Source organism: Podarcis raffonei, chromosome Z, assembly GCF_027172205.1.
Source record: "Podarcis raffonei isolate rPodRaf1 chromosome Z, rPodRaf1.pri, whole genome shotgun sequence".
In the NCBI taxonomy this organism is placed as follows: Eukaryota; Metazoa; Chordata; class Lepidosauria; order Squamata; family Lacertidae; genus Podarcis; species Podarcis raffonei.
The window spans coordinates 11,010,455-11,030,698 of NC_070621.1; the positions used below are offsets into that span (position 1 = coordinate 11,010,455).

The 20,244-nt window shown below is 43.4% G+C and overlaps 1 protein-coding gene across 10 annotated transcripts in view; it reads left to right on the top strand.

Annotated features, from left to right (window-relative positions):
- GARNL3 (GTPase activating Rap/RanGAP domain like 3) overlaps nt 1-20,244 on the top strand; it is a 109,333-nt gene that overhangs the window by 56,610 nt on the left and 32,479 nt on the right. For all 10 annotated transcript variants that reach the window (XM_053373931.1, XM_053373926.1, XM_053373922.1 and 7 more), the window contains 6 exons: nt 12,850-12,924; nt 14,191-14,290; nt 14,796-14,914; nt 15,378-15,442; nt 15,564-15,627; nt 17,626-17,652. In XM_053373931.1, the coding sequence (XP_053229906.1) occupies nt 12,850-12,924; nt 14,191-14,290; nt 14,796-14,914; nt 15,378-15,442; nt 15,564-15,627; nt 17,626-17,652 (450 nt within the window). The remainder of the gene's footprint in view (nt 1-12,849; nt 12,925-14,190; nt 14,291-14,795; nt 14,915-15,377; nt 15,443-15,563; nt 15,628-17,625; nt 17,653-20,244) is intronic.

Genomic DNA, 20,244 nt, shown 5'->3' on the forward strand with positions numbered 1-20,244 from the left:
GAATTTTCTGATAGGGCCAGAAATGTCCTCTGTCTAAAATCCTGGAGTCTCTGCCAGTCAATGTAGACAGATTGAACTAGATGTACCAATGTGTGTGTCTCAGTATAAGGAAGCTTCTCCTGTTTCTAATCTTGTGAATCTGCTTTGGTACCTCTGAAGGTTTCAGGAGACCAGATCCTGTGACAGATTAGGGACCACAAATACACACCACTTTGCTCCTGTTTCTAGGTAATACAGACTAACCAGATTATGGCATGATTTGGAAGTGGCTTCCTTAAACCATAACTACATGGGCCATGCCTGCAAGCTGGACACAAGGAAGCCTTCTAAATGAAGCAAACAGTGTTAAGCTCAGCAACACTTGCACAAAGCATTCAGTAGAGAAAGAGAGAAGAGGGTGGCAGAGAGAGAGATAAAGTATAGTTGGCTCTGCCTACTAACCAGTCTCCAATTACCTTTTCTGATAGGTCAGCAGCCCTGCATAGAAAGAAATGTTCCCCATCTCTGCTGTACATTTTAAACTCCCAATATCCTTAAAGGGGCTCTGTCTGGTGCTGCTGCTCTTGAAATATCACGTTCCTTTCTGTGGTTGGATGTTATCCTCTGCAGCATTCATAAGGATGATCCTCTTCATTTTTTTAATCAAACATGCTGCTGAAACCTGCTTTGGGAGCGGGGCTGGGGAATAATGCTGAGAGAGAATGCAATGTCGGTGCTTGCATTCTCTTTCTGACAGGCTCTGTGCTGTTGGCATCTGCCTGAGTGGCGCAGAGGGGATTCATCTCCAGATCTCCAGGGGCATGAGCCGCATTTAGAGAGGGGCATCATGCTTCTGAAGCACCTTTGGAGAGATTTTGATCTTCCTTCATTATTTATTTTTTCCCTTCTATGTGTAGATGTATTGTTTCATTGACCAAAATTAACCTTCCAGTTTCATCAATCAGACAAGTTAGAAGCCCCCACTCCCCTTTAAATATGGGAGCAAAATTGGCTACCCCTCATAGGAATGTAGGACCAAAGCCTTGCACCAAATCAGACCATTGGTCCGTCTAGCTCAGTATTGTCTGCACTGATTAGTAGTGACCCTCCAGAGTTTCAGACTGGGGTTCCTTCTCAGCCCTACCTGGTGATGTTGGGGATTAACCTTCTACATGCCACCAAGCTCTGGTGCTTTCCCTTTCATCTTGCAGCCTTGGCTGTAATGAGATTACCCAGATTTCATGTCTGCTCTTTCTAAAAAACCACTTCACTAAATTCTCCAGAAATCTTCTGATTTATGCCACCTGTCCCTGTGGCTCTGTACTAGTCAATTTTGCCATTTGCTCCAAGCGACAGCATTCTTTTATTCTGCTAATAACAGTCATTTCCTGGCACAGCAGAGAGAGAGAGAGAGAGAGAGAGAGAGAGAGAGAGAGAGAGAGAGAGAGAGAGAGAATATCAAATTGGAGCCAAAGATTCACCGTAAAAAAAATCTGTATAAGTAAAACCAGACAAGTTCTGTTTACATCCAGCCTTCTCTGGCAGCTTTCAAAGGCTGTGTGCATCTCTGAGCTTGGAAATGTTGAAATATAACGCAATTTCCAGTTCAGAGAAAGACATGGGTGATATAAGCCAGACGCTGGATGATCTTTTTACAGTGGAGGTTCTGCAAACAAGTGACGTCTCTCAGCACTCAGATCCGGCATAGGCTGTTGTGACAAAGAGGATCTGATTCTGTTAATACCAATATGTTTCATAGTATCTCCAGGCGATATGTAAGGGTTCACAAGGGCTAGGGACCTCAAAGAAAAGGGGAGTGTTCAAATGCAGAACCTCTCTTCTTTGTTTTATCGGCTTAATCGGCTCCAGGGCACGGAGCCTGATTGATTTTATATTGAAGGTTCATACCCCACCTTTCAGTCAAATGATTCTCAAGGCAAGTTCCATGTAGGTATAGGCAAAATTGTTAATTTCAGTTTCTCATCTCTCTAATCTTTAGTTCAGTTCTTCATAATACCGCATCATGTTGGATATATATGTTTTAAAGATTCTCATGAGAATTCATCAGCATTTTAGTGCAATATTCTCGTCACATGATGGTTCTGAATGTAATTTTGACCAATATACACATTTTTGCAAAGCAGTTTTCTCTAATTTAAGACATTTTTAAATGTTATTTTTAGGGACACTTCCCAATGGTATATTCTTGTGCACATTGCTTAGCCAGAGAGCTACATTGCAAAATTCAGAGAAGCATGAATTTTGAAGGATGGCAGTGTTTCAGTTTGCACATATTGTTTCAGAAAGTGCAAATAACGTAGGACTCAGTCTGTGCTTGAGTTGAATTTCTCTCCCATCTCTAGTTACAAGCATATGTTAACAACACATACAGAAAACATGGCTTTTTTCAGCTGGAACTTGGTGGAACGCAGTTTTAGCACCTCTCAGGTGGGTGCCATTGCCATTATAAGAGAACAAGAGAGGTGTTCATGGTGAGTTCTGGCATCTCTTTTCCTTGAAAAATAGCATGGCAGAAAACCAAAACTCCCACTTCATATACCCAGCAAATCGTAGGCTGATGGTTCTTCAGTCCCAAGTGACCTCACATTAGGATCCAAGTGTGCTTACTATGAAGGAGGAAGATGCAATCTCCCTGCAGCTGAGCCTCCTCTGGTCAATGGATGTGGCCAGACTGGTCTCCTCCTTGCCATTATTTTATTTCTTGGGTCCTGGGAGGGCAGCTCCCCAGTGGCCTTTAGTCCTCTGGCTAATGGGGGGGTTCTGGATACGCAGCCCCAGTGCAACAAGCAAGTTGGAGTAGAGTGGTATTTTTTTGGAGGGTGGGCAGAAGTGTTGAGACAGCAAACTCCCTGCAGCTGCTGCTTCTGTAGCCAATGGATGGAGCCAGGCTGGTGGAGACCTTGCCGTTACGTTTTTCCTGGGAAGCAAGGGGTGCAGTCTCAGAAAGTTCTTGAGAGCACAGAATAGAGAACGGCAGAAGGAAGGTTCCTTCTGGTGTGTTTGTGGTTCAATCTAACAGAGCTACATAAAAATGCTTATGGCAAAGGTGAGAACTAGTGCAATGTGAAGGGTAATCAGTATATAGCAGAGGTAGCCAATGTGCCCTCCACAAGATGCTGGTCTACAGCTTACAACATTGCTAGCCATTGGCTACGGTGTCTGGAGCTGATGTGAGTTACAGTCTAACATATGGTTGGCACCACGTTGCCTACCCCTAGTATCGAGGGTACTAGGGGAAAAACGGGCTGGCAGTTAATCTGCTAAAGTCACCTAGTCTGCTGCTTTTAAAACACAGCAGTTGATGAGGTTTTGTTCCGATCTGGTTAATTCGTGCTAAGGTATAGGAATGGGTAAGAGAATAGGAGATGGCACTTACCCAGGCCTATCCAAACAAACAAACAAAACCCAACAGCAAGCAAAAACCTGACTCTACAGGGGTAGGATATAAGCCAAGTGGACAGGATATGAATTGGGGGGGGGGCTGAAATAAAACCAGTAAAACTACGTAGAGGGTGACCCAGGTTAGTGTGAGGACTGCTTTTCAACCTGCTGATTTGAACTAAATTGCCAAATCTTTTGACTCTGCCAGCCTGTTGGATGAAGCACTGAATAGCACAGACTATTTCTACAAAAAGAGACCAGGGCCACAGCTCAGTAGTAGAACATCTCCTTTGCACACAGACGGTCCCAGGTATCTCCAGGTATAACTGGGAACAAATCCCTGTATAAATCCCCGGAGAGTCACTGCCAGACATTGTAGGCAACACTAACCTAGATAGACCAGTGTTCTGACTCTGTATAAGGCTGCTTCCTTTGTTGATAAACCTTGGATGGTAGTTATATACTCCCTGCGACCTTAACATTTATGGCTGGCCAACTTGGCCAAAAGCAGCCCAGGAGTGAAGTTCATTGAATTCTTTAATTGCAAACTGCTGGCTGCTTTAAGTGAAATGCTAAGAATAAAAAGCCTTATAATCTCTCTGAGCACGTCAGGAACGTGGGAACATAAATCTGGCGGAGCAGCATTTGGGTCAATCCAAGTAGCATTGACGGGGGAGACAGCTCAGAGACCAGCCAGCTGAAACATGCTGTGAATTTGCCTCCAAACATTAGCAGAGTTTATTGGCAAGAGCTCAGTATCTTTTCCCAGCAAACAAAGGCGTCTATTGGCAGGAGACCACAGGGGGAGGAGGGGTATGGCTTCAGTCACAGAAATGGGGTTGTTCCCACTTGGACAACTGTTAAGTCCTCTGCAAAGTCCATCAGTCATCGTAAGGCTGAGTCAGTGGTGTCTGTTACCAAGTCTAGACTGGCAGAGTATTACCCAGCACAGGGTCTCCAGGGTCAGTTCTTGGATCTGGACTACGGGAGGCAGGAGGGGCTTATCCCTTGAGAATATGAGCCTTGCTGGATCGAGTCAAAAGCCCATCTATTTCACCATCCTGTTTTCACAGTGACCTACCAGATGCCTATGCTAAACCCCCAACGAACAGCACTCTTTCCCACCTGATTCCCAGCAACTGGTATTCAGAAGTATACTGCCTTCGACAGTGGAGGTAGAATATAGCCACCATAGCTAGTAGCCACCAAGAAACTGTTGGATTTTTTTCCTCCCTCCTGGACTAATTGGGCAAGAGGTTCCCTTCAATTTCTTTGCCCACAGATACGGTTGAGAATTTTGAGAGGCCTTCCTTTTGCACATACCACTCTAGTGTTAAGATTCTAAAAACGGCTTTAAAACATAGAAGGAGTTTTAAAAACTGTCACATTCTCTCACCCAGTGATTTCCAGATTGCCAGGACCAGTGACTTTCAGCCAACAAATACGTGGATAAACAGGAATGTTTATAAGTTCCTCTTGAAAGTCTATAAAGAGGGAGACAGATGCACATCAGCAGGGAGGGCATTCCATAAATGGGGAAACACCACTAGGAAGGTCCTGTCACAGGTCAATGTCAACTGGGCAGCCCTCAGTGGGCAACTGCTAACAAGGCCACACTTGCTGATGGTAGGGTCTGAAATGGTTGATATTAGGTAAGGTGCTCTTTTAGGTACTTAGGTCTCAAGCCATATAGCACTACTAACACCTTTAATTGGTGCAGTAGCTCCGGTGTATATATGTGCACATTGCCATAACTTGTTCAGGCAGAAGGTCAGGCAGCTAATATTTTTATTAGGTGGCTCACTCAATCCAGACCCTTCAAAATATCTGCCTCCCAGGCACAGAAGCCAATGTGGCACACCTTTCTCCCATTTGGAGGCTCTGAGGGTTGAGCGCCCATGGTCCACAGTAGCTCACTGGTTTCTTCTTGTCACCCTTGACCACAAGTATCTGTGGCACAATTTCCCACAATTCTTTGCCTGGCCCCAGAAGGAACTTTTATTTCTGACAGGAAATGTGGACCAAGCTCTCCTGCCTGTTTCCCCTGATAAATAATCAGATGTTGAACAAGGTGATATCCCTGAAACCACATTTGATTTTGTATACCTCATTAAGCTTTTATTGGCATCATTAGTCACTGTCCGTCTGCGGAGAAACTAGTCTGTTTGTCTTTCCTCTTTTGTTTATCCAACTCCTTCTGATATACACTAGATTATGTTTCCTTTCTCCTTTTTTTCTCATTCACATTCATTCATTCACTTCCCACAGTTATTTTTCAAAGTTAGACACTGGTCTTTCTTGTTGGTGGTGGTGCATTGCGGGGAATGCTTTCAGTGGTTCCGTTTTGGCCTCTGTGGTTAAAAATCACTGGTGGTTTCTGTCTGCAGCAAACCACAAAACAACTTTACAGGGGCGGTTAAATGTTTTAAATTGCAGAGTGTTGTTACTGCAAACCACCGCTCAACACTGGTGCACACCCACCCAGGAATGGTTCAGAGAAAGGGTTAGGTTTCCCTGGGGGTAATACTAATAATCTTCTATACTATAAATAAAGCCTTAGTGTATGAGATGCCTGTTAATGTTGCTTCTCTTCTTTCTGTCCTATAATTAGAACATTTTCCTAGTCTGGGAAACATGGCAGGTTCCTGAGCTCTAAATTAGTTCTACAGTGGTACCTTGGTTTGAGTACGTCTTGGTTTGCATACATTTTGGATTACAAACACGTCAAACCCTGAAGTGTGTGTCCCGGTTTGCAACCTTTTACAACCCATTTTTTTGGGATTACGAACAAAAATTTTTGGGACGCCTTGTTGGCAAAAGTGCGCCTTGGGTTACAACCTGTTTTGGTTTACAAACAGACCTCCGGAACGGATTATGGTTGTAAACCAAGGTACCGCTGGATGGTGGCTAACAGATTGAGGTTGAATCCTGACAAGACAGAAGTACTGTTTTTGGGGGACAGGAGGCGGGCAGGTGTGGAGGATTCCCTGGTCCTGAATGGGGTAACTGTGCCCCTGAAGGACCAGGTGCACAGCCTGGGAGTCATTTTGGACTCACAGCTGTCCATGGAGGCACAGGTCAAATCTGTATCCAGGGCAGCTGTTTACCAGCTCCATCTGGTACGTAGGCTGAGACCCTATCTGCCTGCAGACTGTCTCGCCAGAGTGGTACATGCTCTGGTTATCTCCCGCTTGGACTACTGCAATGCGCTCTACGTGGGGCTACCTTTGAAGGTGACCCGGAAACTACAACTAATCCAGAATGCAGCAGCTAGACTGGTGACTGGGAGCGGCCGCCGAGACCATATAACACTGGTCTTGAAAGACCTACATTGGCTCCCAGTACATTTCCGAGCACAATTCAAAGTGTTGGTGCTGACCTTTAAATCCCTAAACGGCCTCGGTCCAGTATATCTGAAGGAGCGTCTCCTCCCCCATCGTTCTGCCCGGACACTGAGGTCCAGCTCCGAGGGCCTTCTGGCGGTTCCCTCACTGCGAGAGGCCAAGTTACAGGGAACCAGGCAGAGGGCCTTCTCGGTAGTGGCGCCCGCCCTGTGGAACACCCTCCCATCAGATGTCAAAGCGATAAACATCTACCTGACATTCAGAAGACATCTGAAGGCAGCCCTGTTCAGGGAAGTTTTTAATGTGTGACATTTTAGTGTATCTTTCATCTTTGTTGGAAGCCGCTCAGAGTGGCTGGGGAAACCCAGCCAGATGGGCGGGGTACAAATAATAAATTATTATTATTATTATTATTATTATTATTATTATTATTATTATTATTGGTGCTTGTCTGGTTTTTGATGATTGGGTAGGACAAGCCTTGTGACAAAGCCTGGCCCTTACCAAGGCTGCCACGCCCACTTTGGCCACACCCATGTTTGCTTTGGCCATTCCCTCTGCAGGCATGTGGCTCCCTTGAAAGGTTGGCCAACAGGGAACGTGGTCTTTGGCCCAAATCAAGGTTAGCTGCTCCTGCCCTAAATCCATTGACACTTTCCATGTTTTTCTATCACAAACTTGAGCATGCAACAAAGTGTTTATTGCATTTATGCCGCCGAATTCAGAGTGGCATCATCACCATCACCATATCCTTTCCGTTTTGGGGCCACAGTTCAAGAATGATGCTTAAGTATTCACAATGGCTATTTGCCCTTGTATAAAATCAAGGTGGTTTTGGAAGAAAAAAGTCTTGTCTTCCTTCCCCTGTTCCTGTGCCGGGCATTAATTGCTGTTTGGACAGCAGCCAGGTAAGCAAATAAAACCAGTGTTCCCCATGTCCATGGGTAGGCAAATTAAGGCCCGTGGGCTGGATCCAGCCCAATCACCTGCTAAATCTGGCCCGCAGACGTTCCGGGAATCAGCGTGTTTTTACATGAGTAGAATGTGTGCTTTTATTTAAAATGCATCTCGGGGTTATTTGTGGGGCATAGAAATTCGTTCATTTTTTTCTTCTTCAAAATACAGTCCGGCCCCCCACAAAGTCTGAGGGACAGTGGACCGGCTCCCTGCTGAAAAAGTTTGCTGACCCCTGCTCATGTCCATGTTTCCTTGAGTAGTTAAGAAATGTGGGCAAGCAAGTTGCTTTGATTGGAGGGGGAACTAATGTAATGCATCCCAGACAAGCTTAGTTTCAGTACAACCCTGAGGCTCCAACTTTTGGCCCTATGGAAGGCAGTTGTTTTTAATTGAAAATGTTGGCTTTTTACCAACAAAAAACTTTGCTCCACATTGTTGGGAAGATTCAGAAGAACAACTGGTTTAGTTCCTAGCAGTGAGCATGATCCTCATACTCACTGTAACACAGACCAGCCTCAGAGGATATCCTAAGGAAAAAACTTTGGCTCAGGAGAAGGGCTTCACACACAACAGGCCCCTGGTCCAGTCCTTGGTGTTTTCAGATAGGGCTGGGGAAACCCATCCAAAACTATGACATGCTTCTGCCCATCAGTGCAGAGTAGCCATGATGGGGAATATGTAGTCTTCCAGCTGCTGTTGAACTTCCATCTCCCATTATCCCTGACCATTGGCCATCCTGAATGGGGCCAATGAAGTCTGGAAGGCCACAGGTCTCTCTAGCCCCCAGGTATAGACAGTACTGATCCCAACAATCTGACTTTGTACAAGGCAGCTTCCTACGGACACTAGACTTTTTATAAATGAGGTTGGAATCAAACCTCTGCTGCCCTAGGAGGAAGAAATCTTACTGCCCTTCTATCATCTTTACCTCCATATTCCTTGGTTTAGCTTGTTTAAAGGTTTTTTTTTATTCCCAGTCCAGAAAAAAAACTCCCCAGATTAGCTTACCATGGGGTGCCATACCTCCAGTTTCTCCTGGACAGGTCTTCTTTTGGGGGAGTAACATTTCAGTCCTGGTGGATTTTTTGAATTTGCCAAAATGTACGAAGTTTGGCAAACAAAGCCAGGAAGCGTGTGCGCAAGTATCGCTCTTTACTTTTTCCTATCTCTATGGATGTTCCTGCTCTCTGTACAAATACTTGCTTTGCAAGCAGAGCCAGGAAGTGTGCATGTGTGGATCACTGTTAACCTTTTATTATCTCTATGATGCCCCCACATTGTGGATGTTGAGATTGGGCTCATCATTGAATGGCCGATCCAAAGCTGCTACCTAGACCTCTCTGAGCTGTTGGCCATGCCAGATGCTGCTCAGTAAGCCGCCCGTGAGCAGGTGAGAAAGGCTTCCTTAGCAGGCCTATCTCTCTGTCTCCCCTTCCCCTTCCCCCCATAAGGGTCTCCCATATACTCCCATATACTCAATGCCAGGATCCCAACCACTGTGTATTATCCATTGGTTGCAATTAAGCTGACTCTATTTTGCAATTAGAAAGTTCTAAGAAAAGCGAGAGCTTGCTTGTAAAGAGAACCCCCCAAGCTCTCTCAGTCCTAATTAAAAGTTCTTTGTCTAAGGCCAATGGGCATTTGGATAGCTATTGTGGAGATGAACCAAATTACCTTGGATACCTCTAAACACAATTCTTGAATGGAAGTTAAAATACACAGCTCTCATGTAAGCCCCCCTCCCCACTTTGTGTGTGGTGTGTGTGTGTGTGTGTGTGTGTGTGTATCCTGTTTAATAAATCTTGAAAACTTAGCTGACTGAAGAACCTAGCAAAGAAAGTGTTGGGGGTTGGGGTGGGGGGAAAGAGTGGAAGAAATGGCTGAAGCACTTGGCACTGCATCTTTCCCCTAAAAGCTTTGCTCCTTTCCTTTGATCACCATACAGCTTGGATCTTCATACTCCATTTCTTTTTGCCATTATGTCTTTGGAAGACATCTGAAGGCAGCCCTCTATATAGGGAAGCTTTTTAAATGTTTAATGTTTTATTATTTTTTTATATGTGTTGGAAGCCACCCAGAGTGGCTGGGTCAACTCAGTCAGATGGACGGGGTATAAATAATAAAATAATTGTTGTTGTAGTTGTTGTTGAATAGGATGTCCCAATTTTCATCGGAGAAAAGTTGGAGGGTATGGTGTGCGTGTCTGCAGTGTGTTCACGCAGTGGAAGGCAAGGAGGCTCCTCATCCCCTTTTTTGCTCTTCAAAACCCTAGCTTACAATCTAAAAAGGCATGTCACAAAAGGAAAATTGATTGGAAGGGAAGAAGAAACTAGCAAACTTGGGGCCATGTTCCTACTGAAGTTAGAAGCCTTTGACTAGGCTGTGCTGTTTCAGAAGGCAACTAAAGTCCCGTGTTATTGAACGCTCCAGCATCCAAGAAGATGAGCCAGGAGGAAGAGGAGATGGTTATTAAAAAACCAAAACATATAATGGAGAAGGCTGTTCTTGAACCCTTCTTGTTCCCATCTAGCTTTGTAAGCGGAAATAATCTTTTATGGAGGAGCATTTTTAGCCTGCAGTCTCAACTCTCAGAAACAGGTTTACTTTGGGGAATAAGCTGCTTATGAATGCTCAGCTTACAGACTCTGCTCATCCTTCCTGCTCTCGCCTGTCATGTGCCTGACCTTCTTTCACTAGATCATGACATTGTCCCGCTTCTTGGCTGGAGATTTCCATTTCATGCAGGGAGTGGCCCACTAGATATTCTTGAACATTGATTTCTGTCTTAGCTATTGGCCAAGCTGGCTGGGGCTGATGGGAGTTGTAATTCAGCAATGTCTAGACTGCGACAGGTTAGCCAACCATGCTCTAAGACATCTCAACTCACTTCCTTTTGCACATGGCATCCATGGAGTTACTATTTAATCCTCATTCATGTGTTCCAGCACCCCCTTTCCCATTATTTCCCCTATCAGCCTTCTCTTGTGGACATCTTTTCTCTTTCATATATTCCAACTATTATCCCTAGTACAAACACACCTGTTGGCACTGCTGTAACATAACATAGTGACTAAGAGAATGAGCTGTGGTCCAAAAGGCCACTGGTTCCAGTCTCAGCTTAGCCACAAACTCATCGTGTGGCCTTAGATATTAGTCTTTTTTTAAAATGGTGTGTTTTTTGTTTTGTTTTTGCATTGTCTTTTATAGTTTAAAGATAGTTTTGCACATGGGGCCATATTCTATGGTGATGTGCCCCACCTGTATTATGAGGTGGTATGGTCCTTTCTGCCACCTTATTTTGTTGTGGGTGTGGACCAAACCTTTGTGGTGTCTCCTAAGAAATCTTACTGTTCCTTTTCTATGCCTATTTTACCCCTTAAGTGATAGTAGTTGTTGTTGTTGTTGTTGTCATCGTTGTTGTCATCATTGTTGCTGCTGATGTTGTTGTTGTAATTTGCTTTGGAAAACTGGCTTGAAAAAGCTGGATGTAAATAAATAGCCCACACTTTGAAACTCCCTGCCTATGAACAACAGGCAGGTACTTCAACTATAGTCTTTTTGGTGCCTGATTAAAACCTTTTTGTTTAGGCAAGCCTTGCCAGACATGTAGAAGCTGTCATGTGATTCAATCTTATCATTGATTTTAATTATTTTCTAAATGTTTTAAATAATTATTTTTTTAGCTGATCATTTTTTTGTCTTACTCTTTTGGTGAACCACTTTGAGGTTTTATTGCCATCAAGAGGTTGTGGGAAATGTTGTGGGAATTAATTAATAAAATAGACAAGACACATCCCGCTCACACCCTTCCCCCTCTCAGACATTATTTGCTGTATGGGAAATAATTCTGACCCAGTTTACAGAACTGTTGTAAAGTTGATTATGACCATAATGTACTGTCTGCTATAAAAATGTCAATCTGTTGGCTTGGGAGCTGGAGGGAGGTAAATTAGGCCAGGGGGTATAAGTGGAAGGTTAGAAGCTGATAGAGAGAAAAGCTGGAGGTAATTCACTGTGTTCTAGAGCCTGACTGGATAGAAAGGATCAGCTTATCAGTTTAAGAGGGAGGGGAAGTTTGCTGGAGGGCAGAAAGGCTCTATCGGCATTTATCTTTTAAAAAGCAGTTAGTGGGTCTGATAAATCAGTGCAGATGGGATTCTTAGATCCCTTAGATGAAGGTTTCTGTATTAAAATTAATTCTTACTGTAAATATGCAGAGGGTTGTGGTTATATATAATTGTTGCAAACCATTTTGATTTTTTTAAATGAAATTGTGGTATACACTTATTTTTTATTTAAAAAGATGTGTAACAGCGCCCTTACTAACAAACATACCTTTATACTTATTTGCTTTTCCATTCTGTTATGAATAAAACCTGTTACGTTGTTAATCTCGATCTGCCTCTTCATAGAATTCCTGTTTTAATAGTTTGAACATCCACTCCAAAACAATGTATATATTCGTAGTGGGACCATGGCACTAGGAATCACGGGTCAGATCTATACATGTAGCAGAATGAATGGCAAAATAGGCTGAACGGCTTCAGTCTGCAAGTTGTATATGAGAGAGAGAGAGAGAGAGAGAGAGAGAGAGAGAGTGAGTATGCATATGTGTGTACGTGTGCACAGGTGTGTGAGCATGCAACATTATCCAATGTTTTACAGCAGACCTTTCTTCCCAATCTGCTAGTTGTATATTTGCAGGAGCATTCCACTGTGACTCTCCCGCCTGTTGTAGGAAGTGGTACAGTCCCTTCTGGCACTTCATTCTGCTGCTGTGTGTATAGATGAACCCTTCGTGGTCCCTCCAAGAAACATAACCACCCCCTTTCCGAGTTTGGTTCACCTTTCTATGAAAGAGCTTGCCTTTGGGTTTGGTGCTCCTATCTCTTGGGAAATCCATGTGCCTTGTGGTAGGGAGAGAGGCTGCCCCTGCTGCCTGGAGGTGGGTCACTCCTAGACTGAGTGATGATGACAAGCCTCTCTTTCACTCCAAATGCTCTTTTCTCAGCAGTGAGATAAATATGATGCCTCCATTAGATGGCATCCAAACAATACAGATGTTTAAAGCACCTGCTACCAATGAGTTGCATCCCGAAGAATGCTTAGAAGATGAAGAATCAAGGCTTGCTGTTCTAATGTTTACCTTTCCCCCCTCATGGCACAGCTCATTTCCAGTGACGCTGATGGAGCTATCCAAAGAGCTGGGCGATTCCGGGTGGAAAATGGCTCTGTTGATGAGGTAGGAGGAGGCCTTCGCCTTAAGGCTTGTTTTCCTCAGATTGGTTAGGCATTGGCATCATAACAGTGGGCAGATCTACACTCCTGGTTTTTAATGCTAAAAAAGAGTTAAGGAATGATTCTGATAACCATATAGCCACTTGACATTCTTTTTTAATGTTCATAATGCGCTGCAGAGCAACCAGAAAACAGGGAAACAGTGGGGAGAAAGAGAAAGCAAAACAGAATGTTTCCTGCTTTGATGTTTTAGAACAATATTTCTAATATTGTTCTAATAATGTTTAAAAGGATCCAGCCAATGTATCAGAGTGAAAAATAATTGTTTTTATTCTGCTCTTCTGCCAAACCAGGCCCCCTGAACAGCTTACGAATAGCAGTGAGAAGACTGTTCCTGCTGTCAGGCTCATAATCTAAGAGATACGGCATAAGAGGAAAGGGGACTGGGAAGGAGGAGGGGAAAAAGCAAATTCAGGCACTAATTCTTAGTTATGGAGATCTTGTAGTAAATAGCAGGAGGTAGCCATCAAATTGGAGCCTGGAGCAAGAATCAAGGGGTCCAGCTGATTGTTATAACACACCCAAGAGTCAGGAAAGATTTTCAGTCTAGACCTAAGCAGGAAGTCATTTTCAAAGCCTTTCCTGTTCATGAGAGCCAATCACCAGCTCTGGTGGGTGGACTCACTACAATGCCCTGGTATCCCTACTACAGGTTTCTCTGATTTACACCTTTTTGCAAGCTGGTTGCCCTAATATAATACATTTTGTATTCTGTGTTCACTAACACGTTCTTTTTATTATACACACTTTTACCCTAACATAGTACATTTCTTGGAGAATACCAATGCTGTTGGGGCCTCTTGTATTTCAGCAAGGAAGGCATTCCACAGCACTGGTGCCACCAGTGAAAAGCCCACCTCTGCATTATCACAAGCCAATAATCATCAGAGTGTGGCAAAGCTAGCCAGGTTCCATTTGTTGATCTTAGTGCCCTTAACAGGCAATGATGGGGAAGACAGTATTTCAGGTAACCTGGTATAGAGTTGTTTAGGGTTTTACATCTAAGTAGCAGGACCTTAAAATGGGTTCCGTAGTTAACAGGCGTCAGGCGCAGATCCTCTAGCATATGGACACCTAATAAGGGGCTGGGCTGCCAGCTGCTTCAAATGCCTACTTCTCCCTCTCCCCTCCTCCATTCCACATCCTGTTTGCTATTTCTGTGTGGGGAGCCTTGAATTAAATGACTTCCTGGTTTCTCTTTTCTTTCCAGAACACAGATTATGCCCCTGGTACATGGCGCAGAACAGATGTGCATTTGGAGAACCCGGAGTACCACACCAGATGGTACTTCAAGTATTTTCTAGGAAAAGGTAGTTACACTTTTTTATTTGTGTGCACATGCCTGCATCAGTTACAACATTCTTGAATAATCAAAATGTGCTTTGATCATTAGCAGTGTCTTCTCTTGCCTTGATCAGAGTGAGTTTCTCTCTGAGAGTTCCTTTTTAAAATGAGACCATTTTAACTTTAGCCATGTGACCATATCTATGCAACCACCTTTTTGACTGATAGGCCTGAGTGCCCAGCCTTTAGAGTGTATGTTATGGCAGGTCTCCACCATCTTGTCCCACTTGGCCAAAAGAGGCTAAAAGTGTGGATGGCCCCTGTTCAAACCTCACCTCCGTAATAGCAAAGTAGGCCATCTGTGTTCAGAGGCAGTGGCATTAAATTTGGTACCAGTCTTCGCACAGGGAATTTTGCATGCGGCACTGAGGTGCTTACTCTATGAGCAATGGGATTCCCCTGTGTGTACAGTTTGGGTTCCTTTGCAGGTTGGTTTTGCATTTTGTAACAAGCACTGTTTTTGCTCCCCAGTTCATCAGAACTATGTAGGAACAGACATTGAGAAGAACCCCTTTTTTCTGTCTGTCGTACTCTCTGACCAAAACAATCAGCGTGTTCCTCAATACCGTGCAATCCTCTGGAGAAAAACAGTAAGGGACAAACATTTTGCCTGCTCTTTTATATTGGTTCTAATTGTTTAGCTTAGTTTCTGACAATCCATGGTAGTCAGTGGAGCATGCCAAGCTAGAAAGGCTATGATAGAAAATCAGGCACTCCTTCCATTATAAATAGTTTCTTTCACCCCAACTTGCAGCTTACTTATTTGCTACATTCCACAAAGGCCTTTTGAATCTTTCACATTGTTCGGATGCACATTTAAACCATGGTTTATTGTGAACCAACCCCATCTGACAAACTATGGCATAAGTTATGGTTCAAGCTACAGTTAGCACAAACCATGTTTGAGGGTTACATCTGAATCAACCCTCACCCATTAGTGTTCTGAATATTTTTGTAATTGATTGAATTAACTGAGTATTTTCATTTGTATAAAACAAACAAACCCAAAGTCATCTGAGAAAGAGCATCTGTCTTAATGCAATTCTCTTCTAGGGTACTCTGAAAATATGCCTCCCTTACAGTCCTACCAAAACTTTGTCTGTGAAATCTATTTTAAGGTAAGCAGCTAAAAACAATTCAGCAGAGCTTATGTTTAAAATATCATTGCAGTAGATATTACTCATTGTTGCGCCACATGAACAGACAACACTGAAATTTACAATTTCACCTACATTTCAGTGCCATGAATCTTGACAAATTTGAGAAAGGCCCTAGAGAAATTCTTCACCCTGAAATTCAAAAGGTGAGCTTTGCAAAGCTTTTTCAGTATTTCTTTTCTCCCTCCTATTTTAAGAGTGTTTATTTTGTGGAGCCGGTTGGGGGTATCTTTTGGAAACAATTGCTTCAAATACAGACTTCAAGAAATGTGTTTTATGAATGTGGTGAGTTGCTTTGAAGACTCCAACCAAAAGCCACAGATCTAATAAATGGAATTTAATGTTTAGCAGAGAGTTTTAAGCTGGTGGAGCTTAAGAACATAAGAAGAGCCTTGCTGGATCAGGCCAAAGACCCACCTAGTCCAGCATTCTATTCTCACAGTGGCCAACCAGATGCCCCAGTGGGAAGCCTGCAAGCCAGACCTGAGCACCAATAGCTCTCCCTCCCTACTTGTGATGCCCAGCAGCTGGTATTCAAAGGCATACTGCCTCCCACGGTGGAGGTAGAACTTAGCCATTGATAGTCTTCTCCTCCTTGAATTTGTCTAATCCTCTCTTGCTCCATTCACTTAATCACTTTGGTTTCCCTTTTTTGAATCTTTTCCATCTCTACAATATCCTTTTTTGAGGCGTCCACAACTATACAGAGTATTCCAAGTGTGGTTCCACCATAGATTTGTATAACAGCATTATGCCATTGGCAGTTTTATTTTCAGTCCTTGGTGTGTTCAGTGACAAGCCCATAAGCTGGAATCCAGCATCTGGGTGGTGTTCTCATCCTCTTGTGGAGGATAAATGATCTATCAGAGTGTGTGCTGTGATATCTAAGAAGGAAACCTCAGTGCGAGGCGTGATGGAAGAGAAACAAAGGCTGTAAGAAAAGGCTGAAGCCTAGGAGGTAGAGAATGGAAGGTCAAAGCAAGAGCTGTGGCTCAAAGGCAAAGCATTTGCTTTGCATGGAAAAGATCCCAACTTCATTCCTTGGCATCAATGGGTAGGACTGGGAGAGACCCCTGCTTGAAATCTTAGTGAATCACTGCCAGTCAGTTTAGACATATTGAGCTAGATGGGCTAATGTTCTGACTCAAACTAAGGCAGCTCCTTGTGTTGTTGTATCTTAATAGAAGGGCTGTAGTGCAGGGGTAGAACATTTGCCTTGCATTGAGAAGGTCCCAGGTTCAATCCCCAACATCTCCAGGTCTGAAACTGTGGAGAGCCACTGCCAAACAGTGTACGCATTGCTAAACTAGATGGGCTAATGGGTTAACTCAGTATAAGGCAGATTCCTATGGCTGTTGTTTGCTAGGGAGTGGGGGTTGAATGTCTGAGAAGAAGGGGCAGAAGTTTGAATGTTCATGGAGCAGAAAGGAAAAATATAGCCCCTTGGTAGCACTTCAAGTTGTGCGTAGAGACAAATTGGAAAGAGTTCCGAGGAGACAGCAGTCAGCAGTCTGGAAAACAAGCCCTGTAAAGAAAAATGGAAGGAAGTGGGTATGTTTAGCCTAAAGAAGAGAAGACCGAGGCAAGGGGAAGACAGGGGTTCTCCATCTCTGTCCTGGAAGAAAAGCTGCATGAACTGTAGCCTGCCGAACAGGATAAAGAGATCATGAGCAGATGGCCAGCATATCTATGACTAGACTTAAGGGGTAGTGGTTGGGCACTATGCCAAAGCAGCAGGTGGCTTGTAACACCTTGTCCTGGACTCACTTTTAATTACATTTCCCTATTTGCAGTTTGGACATTTCCTGGACCTTTCTGTTCAAAGGTTGAATGGGATTTTTTATCCATGTGGTTGTTGTTGTTTCTGGTTACCCACCCTTCACCCTAAGGTCCTAAGGCAGGTTACAAGACATTAAAGTACAACAATTTAAACAATTTAAAAACTTGCAAGTACTTGACTAGGGCGAGATGTCACTTTTTCCAATCCTAACCAAGAGACCAATATTGAAAAACAGTGTGGTTGCCGCTGCTTTTGTCTGAAAGCCCTGACCAGTTACGTTTAGGGTGCAAACAAATGACAAATTAGATTGCTGGGTTCTGAATGAATATAAAAGCTGAATATATTTGTTCTTTTCCCTCCCCAGGATTTATTGGTTCTGGAAGAGCAAGAGGTAATTCACAATCTGATTCCTTTAAGTTCCCAGGAGCCTATCTAACAAACATTGGTTTCCATTTTGAAAAGTGCCATGTTCTATTCTGTGGGCTATGCTACTGGGTTTGATTTGGGGGGTGGGGTGGTGTTGTACCCACAAATACTCCTGTGTGCCCCTCCTGAGGTCAACATAAGTGCAAAATCATGATTGAGAAGGCCAATTAGAGTTGGGAGCTATTGGTGAACCAGTTTCAGACCACGCACTTCTACAAATCTGTTGGGGACCCTGTTACCTGAATTCAGGAGGGGAAAAACATACTTGCTCAGATTGCTGCTGCTGCATATGTCTCACAAAATGTGCTGCTGAAAACACCAATTCCATCTCATGGGCTCCCCTTCTCACCCACATTGGGCAGGAATACTTATCCCATGATGTGACAGTCCTATCTTAATCTTGACCTGCAAGCAACAACCCATGGTCCAGAAAGGGGCGGGGGGGGAGGCATCTTGAGATAAGTATTGCACAGGTTCTGAAAGTGAGCAAAGGAACTCAACATGGCGTGTTGTTTTCAGTGCCCCTGTCCCAGTTACATAATGTGTGATTTTGGCCCGAGAAGTGCTTATGAAACAATACTCTTTCCTTCTACAATGTTTTGGACTCTTGTGTTCCTCTTTTGTCATCACTGCTTGCCGCACCTTATTCCAAAGTACCGATTGCGAGAGAGGTCCATATATCACTTCAGTTTGATTGTGGACCCTTGAAGGTTCATGGGCCCATGGGCCTCACTTGAATCTGCCACTAGCTCAGTCTGAGCCACTCATGTGGTAGGGTCAGGGTGTAAATCACAGCAAATGAGCTTGTGCTGATGCTGTATTGACTCATGGGAGCGATCCATGTCTTTGAAACAGAATGGGAAGTGTGAGTGCTGAGTGCCATAATTGAGTGTCTGCAGTCTCCCCTAACAATAACAATGATTGGTTTTCCTTTCAATGGAATGCCTAAAACTGATGATATTCCTATTAGTGGTATAGGGATCAACATATTTTAAATCTCCAAATTGGAGGAAGCTGGTGCCCAGATCTGTCCCATTCCAAACTTGTGTTTGTGCGGAGGGGGAGGGGGATGACATGCTTAGCTCTGTTAGGGAAGTTTTTAGTGTTTGATGTTTTATTCTGTTTTAATAGTCTGTTGGGAGCCACCCTGAGTGGCTCGGGAAACCCAGCCAAATGGGCAGGGTATAAATTAATAATAATAATAATAATAATAATAATAATAATTTATATCCTGCCCTCCCCAGCCAAAGACGGGCTCAGAGAGGCTAACAACAGTAAAAATAGCACAGTTTAAAATTAGGGAATTTTAAGATAGCAAGCTTGCACGAGCAGTGTTACTGAGTGTGAGAGATAGGGATTTTGCATGTTTATTTTTGAAGATGTTTGTTGCTGGTGTTAGACACCTACAAAGTAGGGATATGGGTAAAAGAACCTAACAAGAAAATCAGAAAATCAAGTCAGTGTTCCCTTGAATATCATAAACTCCCACTGCAACAAAATCTTGCATTGTGGGCAACTGCTGTTCACTTTCCCAGTCACCTCTTCAAGAATACTCCATTCCAGCCCCTTCCAACTAGGTTTTCTGTTCCACTTGCAAATAATCAGCTAGCACTCTGTACCCACTGAGGGCTATTTTCTGGGTTTCCCCTCCTGTGTATTTATTTATTTATTTAATGAAATGTATATCTTGATTGTAAGAAAACCTCTGTGTTTTACTAAAATATAAAATAAACGTTAAAATTCTCCTTAAAAAACCCCAGGTGTTTGAAAATAATTCAAAAGATTATTAAAATCTGCAGTAGCTAAAAAGAAATAAAATACATGTAACCTATATGTCTCTGGATAGCCTTGCCTAAACAAAACTGTTTTAAGCAGGCACTGAAAAGAGTTCAGCAAATGTGTCAATAGGCAGGGAGTTCCAAGGTGTAGGTGCTGCCATGCTGCTGCTACAAACCATGCATTCCACAAAGCCTGCTGATTACCTTCCTTTTTGTGCATGGACGGTGCTGTCTTGGTTGTATAAATGACAGCACTCGTACCTGGAGATCAGAAATACAGACAATGCTGAGAAATCCAGTTATAAGAAGAAATAAAGACTTGTGAGTCCTTTAACGGTCTGCTTGCAAGGCAATCCCTTTAATGGCTTCCAATTCAGGCTCATCCGCAGACAGCAGGTTCATGTTAACATTTTATTTATTTTGTTACAAATAAAAATAGACCTGACTTCAAATTCATGAGCAGGGCAGTTGCCCAAAAAGGCAGGTTGGGGATAATATAGTGTGCAAGTGAATCAGAACCTGAGCATATGAATGATAAACTGAAAAGAAAAATGAAAAACCCTGAGTAGAGTAAGATAAGGCTACCAGACATCCCCATTTCCTGGGGACAGCCCCCGTATTTACAAATCAGTCCCCATACAAAATCCATTGAAGTTGAAAAGTGTCCCCAGATTCATTGGGGGGGGGGAATCTGGTAACCTTAGCGTAAGAATATGGTTTGTCTTCCCAAACTGGTTTCCCACATCTTGCTGGAGCAGTGTGCATGCGCTTGCATTTCT